This window comes from Dermacentor silvarum, chromosome 2, assembly GCF_013339745.2.
Source record: "Dermacentor silvarum isolate Dsil-2018 chromosome 2, BIME_Dsil_1.4, whole genome shotgun sequence".
Taxonomy (NCBI): domain Eukaryota; kingdom Metazoa; phylum Arthropoda; class Arachnida; order Ixodida; family Ixodidae; genus Dermacentor; species Dermacentor silvarum.
The window spans coordinates 44,330,612-44,341,185 of NC_051155.1; the positions used below are offsets into that span (position 1 = coordinate 44,330,612).

At 47.4% G+C, this 10,574-nt stretch overlaps 1 protein-coding gene across 1 annotated transcript in view; it reads left to right on the top strand.

Annotated features, from left to right (window-relative positions):
* The window catches only part of LOC125943409 (interferon regulatory factor 1-like), a 176,541-nt gene extending 170,757 nt beyond the window's left edge, over positions 1 to 5,784 (top strand). The window contains exons 4-5 of the mRNA XM_049662704.1: positions 5,014 to 5,168; positions 5,590 to 5,784. Of these exons, the coding sequence (XP_049518661.1) occupies positions 5,014 to 5,168; positions 5,590 to 5,784 (350 nt within the window). The remainder of the gene's footprint in view (positions 1 to 5,013; positions 5,169 to 5,589) is intronic.
* Positions 5,785 to 10,574: the final 4,790 nt, after the last annotated feature.

The following is a 10,574-nucleotide window of genomic DNA, read 5'->3' on the forward strand; positions in this document are numbered from 1 at the left end:
TTTTTGATGTTGGCAGCAAGCACAATCGGGTGGGTTTCCCGACATCCACACCAAGCTTTACGCCTTTGACAGAATGTCATTGAGGCAGGGTTGACCAACAGCGTGTGAGGATGCGTCAAAAACGACAAGCAGTTTTGTCGTCACAGCATCTCGGCGTATCACAGAATGATGAGGCATGTAAGTAGATGTTAAGGCCGGAAAGAAACTCCTCTGGGACTCTTTTGGCATGACCTTCCTTAAAATAGGCAGTGATGGCCTTGTCATACTGTTGTAGCAGCTCAGGTTGTTCCTTGAATCTGTTCGACTGCATATTTAGTCGCTGTGCTGCAATCCCCCCTCCTAGTGCCCCACATCTTTATTTTCAACATAAGTATGCCAGTCCAAAAGCAAATATTTGTTAAGTGTCAGAGAAATCTGCAAATGCACGAAGAATGTTTCAGCTAACACGTAGCAAGCTTAAGAAAGGTTTCTTTGCGTATTAAAAAAAACATGTGTTTTGCTGTGTTGATTTGCCCGCCATGCATGCTGTGTGCTGCATTCTGAAGGCTCAATGGAGAAATTGTGCGTGAAGCGTGAAAAGATAAATTATGCAGTTATATACTCGTTCATAAGTACATACAGATGCCACCCAAGGAGGCATTACAATAACTATAAACAGTAATGACCAAAAAGTTCACCGGATGAAACAGAAAAATATTAGTCGCTTTTCCACATGTCTGTTTACAGCAAGCTTACTTACTTTATTTATTTATAAATAATGTGAATACCTTACATGCATTCAGGAAGGCATTTGCTAAGCAGGCAACTGGTTACATCAACGCAAAACAAACAAGGCAAGAAAAAAGTGTCCGCATATCAAAATCATTATTCGCACAACACAATAGCATGCAAGAGTGAATACAAAATAGTACAATTGAAATGAAAACTAATAGCAGTGTACTGGAGATTATCGGTACTGCCACGGTAAAGTGTGACAGAGGAAGTCGACGAACTAGGAGTGCGCGCTCGATCGGTGTCCAGCTGAGACTGCTCCGTCTTCTTGTACATCAGTCAGACGCCCTGTGAACTTGCAAGAACATCCCGTGACATTTGGTGGAGGTGCGGGGTAACGTTTTCCCCGACCCGTGACAGCAGAAACAATACGGTAGAGAAGATACTACATGGAGTTCATTGCCCTATAGAGTGCATGTACAGGCGCGAAAAAGACATATCAGTTGGTGAATTACGGCAATGCAAAATGCAAAAAAAAGTTAATAATTAAAAAGCAATTAAACCGTGCCATACAGAGTTTAATTGCTCATAGTTCATTAGCGGAGGCAGTCTCACATTATTTAGCCTCAAAACAAGCGTCGCAAAAATCTGACACTAGCGGGGTGAAATTCGCCTTTCTTTAAATTACGTTAGGCTGGTCACCACGACTGCAATGTACATAGATATGCAGGGTGGCATATACTGGGTGTCTCAACTATAATGCACCAAGATTTAAAAATATGCAAATGCCACGTAGCGGGACAGAAGCAAGGTAATGTTGTTTGCTTTTGCTTAGAGATAGATACTCAGATTACTTTGCATTTCACCTAATTACATGATTAGTCCTAATAATTAATCAGCTTCATTATAATTAGATGAAAAGCATGAATGAGAAAATTGTAGAGCAACATGAAAGCTCCTGAGACAGGTTTCTGTTGCTCAATACATGTTAAATAAAAGTGCTTTTCCGAGCATGAAGAAGCCCGCGAATACATGCAAAATTGCCACGCAACTCGCCACTCGAAGCACTATGCATGTATTCGCGGGCTTCTTTCACACTCGGAAAAACACTTTTATGTAGTACGTATTGAGCAACAGAAAGCTGTATTGTCAGTTTTTCATGTTTCTCTACAATTTTCGTATTGACCCTTTTCATCTAATTATAATATTTGATAAGTTTTAAATTCATTAAGACTATGTGATTAGGCATAATGCAAAAAATAATCTGAGTATCTTCAAGCGATGGCAAACAACATTACCTTGGTTCTGTCCAACTATGTGGCATTCGCATATTTTTAAATCTTTCTGCATGAGAGTTGGGACCCCTGTGTAGTACATATACGCTACGGGCACTGCATGCGCACATATCGGTGCTCCATGCATATCATGACGCACCAGTTTCTTAATTCGCTTGCATGACAAGCTTTGTCATGTGAACTCTTGCACATTGAGCACAGCTCCAGAAACCAACAAGACATCAAATTTGGCCACGCTATGATAATGTCGCTTTCAACAGATCGAAAAGTGCAAACGAGCTCTCGAAACAAATAAACGCAGCCTTTCGCGCTCTCCTTCGAAAGTAACGCTACAAAAGATAGCTTCTAATGGCATAAATAATACGTGCAACTTACGCGTAAATGTTGACATCCGGAGGAGGTGAAAATCCGCAGGATGGAAATGTCCATTTTTCGCGAACAAGAAGCGCAGCACCATAGGAACTGTGCAAAGCTGTGCCGATCAAGTAGCCACTGAACGTCTCTTACCGTAAATGCTTCCCCGAACAGCCACCATCTACGAACCTGCCTCTTGCCAGTTCCTTCCTGTGAATGCTTTCTGAATCAACTGCCACAAATGGTTGAGGTGACCTCCTTCTCTCTATTCTTTTGCTCCCCAATCCCCTCCCCCCTAGGCAGAAGTCAGTGCTGACTAGGCGACGACTTCTATTCGGGTGCCGACTGCGCAACGGGTGGGGGCATCCTATATGATCGGCCAGAAGTGTCAGGCCAGCGTGAAGTCAACGTCTCTGGCCAGCCACAACTTTCGTGCTCGGCATTATGTAGCCCTATGCATCTGGGCCAGCATCCGTCACCAAGCTAGCGCCGACGGGGTCGGTAACATGAGTCGGCCTTTTTACGACTCAAGCTCTTCAAGCGGACATGATCGGCTCCCAGCGATCTGCTGAGCACCGCCCGATGGTCAACCCTCGACCAATTTTGCTTGGGAGGAAGAGAGTGGTGTAGATCAGAGAGCAAACGGGGATAGCCGATGTGAGTGGACCTCAAGGTCCGCCGGCTACCACGCTGTCTTGATGAAACAGAGACGGCACATCTGAAGCGTGTACTCTTCCTTTAATGGAACAGCTAATTATGAAAAGAATGGCTTCATGTCCTCAAGCGAGCGGAGCTCGTGAGGTGCAAAACGATGACGAACAGTCGTCTGCTAGACGTATGAAAGACGAAGTTCCAACAGCCGATATTCTAATTGACATTAAGAAAAACAGATGGAGCTGGGCAGACCATCTAATGCGTAGGATGGATAACCAGTGGACCATTAGAGTTACAGAATGGGTACCAAGAGAAGGGAAGCGCAGTCAAGGACGGCAGAAAACTAGGCGTTGTCGATGAAGTTAGGAAATTTGCAGGTGCAAGTTGGAATCGGCTAGCGCAAGACAGGGGTAATTGGAGATCGCAAGGAGAGGCCTTTTTCCTGCAGTAGACATAAATATAGGCTGATGATGATACCAGTGGCAGCATCCACTTATTCAGATAATTGGGTCTAAAATACCGACCGCAATTACGGGAATGCTTCTATAAACGTGAACATTTTCGTCTGTATGTGACACAGATCATACTTGCCGTTGTGACTAAAGAGCAGAATGCCTGTTAACAGCGCCTGAACAAGACAAAGTTTCCGAATTTCTTACATAAACAGTCCACATCTTGTGTAATATAAAATATAACATCTTTTAGTATGCTCACATTATAATATTTTCTGGCTTCGTAAGTATATTTCAACTTATGAGGCTTGCAGGTCTGCTCTTTGATCCCAAATGTCCGCCCTCTTAGGCAACATATGCGGGGTAAGGGTGTGCTGTTATTAACTATTTAGTAAGCCGATGCAAAAGGTGCTGCACACCGCCTATGAAATGCAAAATATTGTTTTGTGCTCCGTCCTTGTTAGCAAGGTGACTGCTTTCTGTAATGCCTCTGTCTACGTTAATCCATCTTCGCAGTCATTGTGTGTGCGCCAAAACAGAGAGGCGTGACGATTTACTGTCCTTCGTGAGAGCGCTAACAGCCTGTTAAAATTTTCCTATTCCTAAATTTTCCTATGTAAAATGCCTGTCGTCGTATGCAAGCGAACCCTTATAAACAACAAAGATTACAGGTCCAACGCGCTGCAGGAATCCATGCTATGCGAAACATTTTGCTGGTAGCTGGCTAACCAGCATCATTCCGTGATCTACAAAGTGTTATCAGGGGCACTCTTACTTGAAGCATTTCCAATCTGTTTGTATTCCATTTCCGCCATTAGCCCTTCACAATTGGTCAAAAGTTTTTGGGCCATGCCCACTTGGCCCATCTGTCCTGCGGCATCACTAAACCGCGAGAATACCCCATCTAAAATTGATGTGTACACCCTGAATATGCATGACATACCGAACAAAGAAAAAAACAAAAAAAAACATTATCTCCAATTTCACATTGTTAGCCATGTGCTATTGCTCAAAACTTTTTGAGCCGTGCCACTCTGCTTGTCTTGTCAGTGATGTCAGAAAAAAAAAAAAACTGCGCACGTAACTAAACAGTTAGGCAATACTACTAGCTCAGTGAATACTGAGAAACATATAGACAGCTATAGCACAAAGTAGAGACTTAAGTCTACGAATCACACGTAATGGATCGTTGAAGTTTGAGTGTATTATTATGAGATATAGATACATAATTTTCTTAGCATATAAATGTTACAGGAGGAGGTTGCAAAATAAAAACTGTCAGGAGCACCTCTTATAGGTACGGCATTGATACAAGCCTACCGGACTAACCAGTACAATGACTAAAAGAAACATACAGACTCCGAGGTGCTTCCTGTTGCAATGCGTACGACTTCGAAGAATTCATACAAGACTACAATGCCGACGAGTGAAAGTGCAGCTGGAGGGTTAAGAGATGCCTTGGTCCTGTTATAGACGTGCTGACGAACTAGTGTTGTGTTCTTGTGGTCTGACCTGTGCCCAACATTCGTGTGCTCTTTTCTTTGCAGATCACCTCCTGAAGAAGGCCCACAAAAAACGGGCCACAAGACGCTCGCGCCGTGCCTCTGTCAGCTATGACTCTGTGAGTGGAGCAGACACGGACAGCACTGCCACCGAAGGCTCCTCCTCTGAGCTGCCCAAGGAGAAGTCACTGCTCAACAATGTGTGTATTGTGTTTTATGTTGGTGATTCTAGTCCTTATGTATCATGATATTTTTACGCGAATGAAGGATTACGCACTGGAGACTATTTACAATGTATATTTACAAGAGATAACTGCAGTGCTGGCCAATTCAGCCAACAGCTTGAGAACAAGGAGCAGTTTGTCTTCTCCATCGGAGCACCCGCGTGCATCGTCCCAAAGAACCACGCAATATGCATGTAGCATTATCCCCGGTGCGTCTAAGTATTGGTGTTAACAGGAGGGTAGTACGGTTTTAGGCGTGCGACATGAGTTTGACGTCAGTGGAATTCGGGGCAGATGAGGCACTGGTACGGACTGGGCCGATTTCATACGTAACTGGAGTCACGGCATGCAGCACTCGATATGGGCCTGTGTACCGAGACAGGACTTTTTCTGACAGGCCAACGTAACGAGTCCAGGACCAGAGGAGTACCAGAGATCCAGGCGTGAAGTGGACGTCTCTGTGGTGGCGATCGTACGAACGCTGTTGGTTCTCTTGGGGGATCAGGAGGCGAGCGCAGGCAATTTCGCGTGCTTGGGCTGCCCTGGTGATTGCGTCAAGTGCATATTAGGTGGCCTCTGCTGCAGCGGATAGGAGAGATGTGTCCAGTGGCAATGTGGGTTCTCGGCCGAACAACAGAAAGAACAGGGAATAACTGGCCGTGTCGTAATGCGAAGAATTGTAAGCAAATGTGACATAGGGTAGGGTAAGGTCCCAATCAGTATGGTCGGACGAGACATACTTTGCAAGCATGTCTTTCGGGGTTCGATTCAGACGCTCTGTGAGACCATTAGTCTGTGGATGGTAAGATGTAGTCAGCTTGTGCCAGGTTGAGCAGGACTGCATGATGTCGGCGATGACTTTAGAAACGAATGCCCGACCACGGTCAGTGAGCAGTTGATGTGGAGCTCCATGCTTGTAGAGTCACGTCGTGTAAAAGAAAATTGGCGACATTTGTGGCGCAACTTGTTGGAAGTGCTCTGGTGATGGCGTAGCGCGTGGCGTAATCTGTCGCCACAGCGACCCACTTGTTGCCAGATGTTGATAGAGGAAAAGGGTCAAGTAAGTCCAAGCCTGCGCGAAAGAACGGCTCCGAAGGAATGTAGAGCAGTTGAAGGCACCCGGCAGGGAGCGTCGATTGTGTTTTTCAGCGCTGGCATTTCTCACACGCCGCAATATATTTCCGGACGGAGCGGGCACGGCCTGGTCAAAATAAGTGTCGGCGAATTCGGTTGTAGATGCGGGAGACGCTGAGGTGACCTGCCGTTGGTAAGGCATGAAGTTCTTGGAGAACAACTGAACAGAGGTGCTTAGGAATGACGAGGAGTAGAGCAGGACCATCGGGGCGTATGTTGTGGCGGTATAACACACCATCCCGGAGAACAAACAAGTGAAGGGACGAATCGGAGGGCGAAGATTCTAAGCAATCGATGATCAGCAATCAATCATGGCGTTGCTCATCGGCGACGAGTAACAGCGGAGGAACAGAGAAAACGCAAGCGTCAGCATCGGGGTCAGGGTCAGCAGGTGGTTCGTCCACTGGGTAGCCTGCGTCCTCCAGTCTGCGTCCTGATGTAGGCGGCCCGACTTGTATACTGCATAGGAACATTCTTGCAGCCGCAGAGCCCAGCGACCAAGCCAGCCGCTAGGATCCTTGACTGAGGAAAGCCAGCAGAGCGTGAGGTGGTCAGTGATTACAGAGGAGTGCATGCCATACAAGTATGGGCGGAATTTGAAAACCGCCCAGATGAGAGCCAGGCATTCATGATCTGTAATCGAATAGTTGTGCTTGCTGCTGTGAGGAGGCAGCTAGCGTAGGAGATAACACGATCACGTCCTTGTTGGCGTTGGGCTAAGACGGCTCCGATATCGGGACCACTAGCCTCGGTACTGACCCCTGTAGGAGAGGATGTGTCAAAGTGGGACAGTATAGGTGGCGTGGTGAGAATGTTGGTCAGGTGGGCAAATGTGGCAGTTTGAGCGGTACCCCATGTAAATGGCACGTCCTTCTTCAGAAGATCAGGAAGTGGTCGGGCAATCGCTGCAAAGTCTTTAACCAACTGTCGAAAGTACGAGCAGGAGTCCTACAAAACTGCAGACGTCTTTGATAGACTGAGGTACAGGAAAAGACGTAACAGCACAAGTTTTCTTCCGCGTTTGGCTGAATACCGGAAGCGTCGACGAGGTGGCCCAGCACTGTAATCTGCCAACGACCGAAGTGACACTTCGAGGAATTTAGTTGAAGCCCAGCCTCGCGGAAGACTTGAAGAACAGCTGATAAGCGCTCAATATGTGTCTCAAATGTAGGCGAAAATACGAGAACGTCGTCTAGGTAGCAAAGGCATGTTGACTATTTGAACCCTTGAAGCAAAGAGTCCATCATATGTTTGAAATTGGCTGGGGCATTGCATAGACCGAATGGCATAACTTTGAATTGATATCGACCATCAGGGGTGACGAACGCGGTATTCTCTTGGTCTTTTTGATTCACAGAAAGTTGCCAATAACCAGACCAAAGGTCTATTGATGAAAAGTAGTTGATACCGTGGAGACAATCTAGGGCATCGTCAGTGCGAGGCAAGGGGTACACGTCTCTTTTGGTAATTTGGTTTAGATGACGATAAGCTATGCTGAAGCGCCACGCGCCATCTTCTTAACAAGCACAACGGGCCACATCCAAGGGCTCGACGAGGGTTCAACAATGCCTTTGGCAAGCATCTTGTTCACTTCATCTTGAATAACCTTACGCTCTGAAGCAGAAACTCTATATGGCCGGCGATGAATAGGACTTGTATCACCAGTATTTATGTGATGCTTAACATTTGAAGCGTGGCCCAATTGTCAATTATTGAGGTCAAATATGTCGTGGTAGAAAACCAAAAGGTTACACAGAGCTGCTGCTTGTTCAAGCAATAGGTCCACAGCAATCATGGGACTAAATGTTGCGTCAGGGCAAAGAGCATTCTGTGGACATGAAGAATTGGAGCAGACGTCTATGGAAAACGCCGTGATGTGGTCATCTCCTATAGCACGCAGCATTGCAACCGATATGCCTTGGGGTAGAACTTGCTTTGTCAGGCCAAAATTGACGATGGGGAGGCATGTCTGGTTATCAGCGACGGTTACGACGGAGTGAAGCAAAGTGATATTGCGCATGAAAAGGACATCAAGAACAGGTGTGGCGACGTAATCACTATCGGGCACTGGGAAAGATGGTACCATATCGACGAAAGTCAAGGCTTTAGGCGGCAGGAGGACGAAGGCGGTCGTACGAAAGTTGTTCGGCAGTTCGGCACGAGTATGCGCGAGTAGAGGAAGTTCGAGGCAAAGAGTACCGGCAGAACAGTCGATCATAGCTGAATGCGCCGTAAGAAAGTCAGCCCAAGGATTAGGTCACGGGGACAATTGGTCAGCACTCTAAAACGAACTGAAATGGGGTGGTCAGCGATACTTATACGGGAAGTACACATTCCAGTGATGGCAACAGTGCTGCCATCGGCGATGCGTACGGCTTGTGTAGTAGCAGGCGTGAGAACCTTGTTCAGTCGACGACGGAGGTTAGAACTCATTATGGACACCATCGACATGAACATCAAGTAAGTTCTGATTCGTTGGGAGCGTCAAAGGAAGATTTCGACACGGTGAAGATAATGCAGCACCACCCCCAAGAGCTGCATGGTCTAGTTTTCTGTCCGGGAGGGGCCATAATTGGTTGGCGACGAATAGCGGCTTGGCTGGGGCGACGGGGACTGACGGCGCTGAGGTGACGGCGAGCGAGCAGGACGACTGTCATCGACGGATATGTCAAAGGTTGCAGGCATACGGTGAGGCGAGTAGGGGCGAGGGTCGGCATATGGGCAAGGAGACGGGGAAAAATAGCTCGAATTTGGGGACGTTCAGGTTGTGCGGCAGTGGCGAGTGACGTGGCCAATTCAGAGGCAACGGAAGCAGATTGGCTTGTCGTCCGGAGTTCTCCACCCTGTAGGGTTGCGGTATCTGGGAGGGGAATACAGATCGCTGCAAGGCGCAACTGTCGGCACTAGTCTCGCGCCAGGTCGGGAGACTGAGCAGGAAAACTGAGGTTGGCAGATTCTTGCAGCACAACTGCCTGAATGAGAGAGATCGCTGGGGCTGGTTGGTCAATGGTGGGGTCAAGTGGGCGTGGATGGAACGGGGCAGGACTTGCAGCCTCAAGCTCGTGGCGAAAAACGCGTGTGACATTCTCATTGATGGGGGCTGAAGCGGTACGGTTGACGCATGACGACGCCACAGCCATGTTAGGAAGACAGGAGAACTGTGGAGTGACACTGCGGCTTTTGGGGAGCTCAAAGCGGCGGCATTCCTTGACAGTGACGTCGATGGTGGACACATTGTTGAAGATCAACAAGTTGAACGTGTCGTCTGCGATCCCTTTAAGAACGTGGCCTACTTTGTCAACCTCGACCATGTTCTCGTCGACTTTCCGGCAAAGAGTGAGCACGTCTTGTATGTACGAGACATACGATTCAGTGGAAGACTGTACTCCGGTAGCAAGCTCTTTTCTTGCAGCCACCTGCTGACCAGTTGGATTTCCAAAGAGGTCGTGGAGCTTCTCCTTGAAAGCATCCCAGGTAGAGGTCTCGTCCTCGTATTTCCAGTAGCAACCGTGACGTACATTGTTGTTGGAGTGGCAGGAGTAGAAGCAGACGAGGTGTCGTCACCGGGAGCCATGGTGGAGGAAAGCTGGACGGTGCGGCCGCTGCAGAGCTCCGTGGCGAGGACGGGGAACGGCACTCTCCACCAAAGTGTTACGCGAACGAGGGATTAGGCACTGAAGACTATTCACAATGTATATTTACAAGAGATATCTGCACTGCTGCCCAATTAAGCCGACAGCTCGAGAACAAGGAGCAGTTCATCTTTGTCGGGGCACCCGTGTGCATTGTCCCCAAGAAACACGCAATATGCATGTAGCAATATTTGAAGACATAAAGCAGAGGGCATTAGTAATATACAAATTGTCCAAAGTAGCACCCATTGAAGCAGGAAGCAGCTCGAGTCAGCTTGTTCCTTTGAACAATGGTATAGGTTTGTCCAACAGCACAGTATACCAGCATTTTGGTAGTAATGAGATGGGCTGTCTGCAGTAAACATCAGAACCATTTCGCTTTGAATTATTAGCCTATCATCATCAGCCTATATTTATGTCCACTGCAGGACGAAGGCCTCTCCCTGCGATCTCCAATTACCCCTGTCTTGCGCTAGCGTATTCCAACTTGCGCCTGCGAATTTCCTAACCTCATCATCCCACCTGACTTTCTGCCGTCCTCGACTGCGCTTCCCTTCTCTTGGTATCCATTCTGTAACCCTAATGGTCCACCGGTTATCCATCCTACGCATTACAT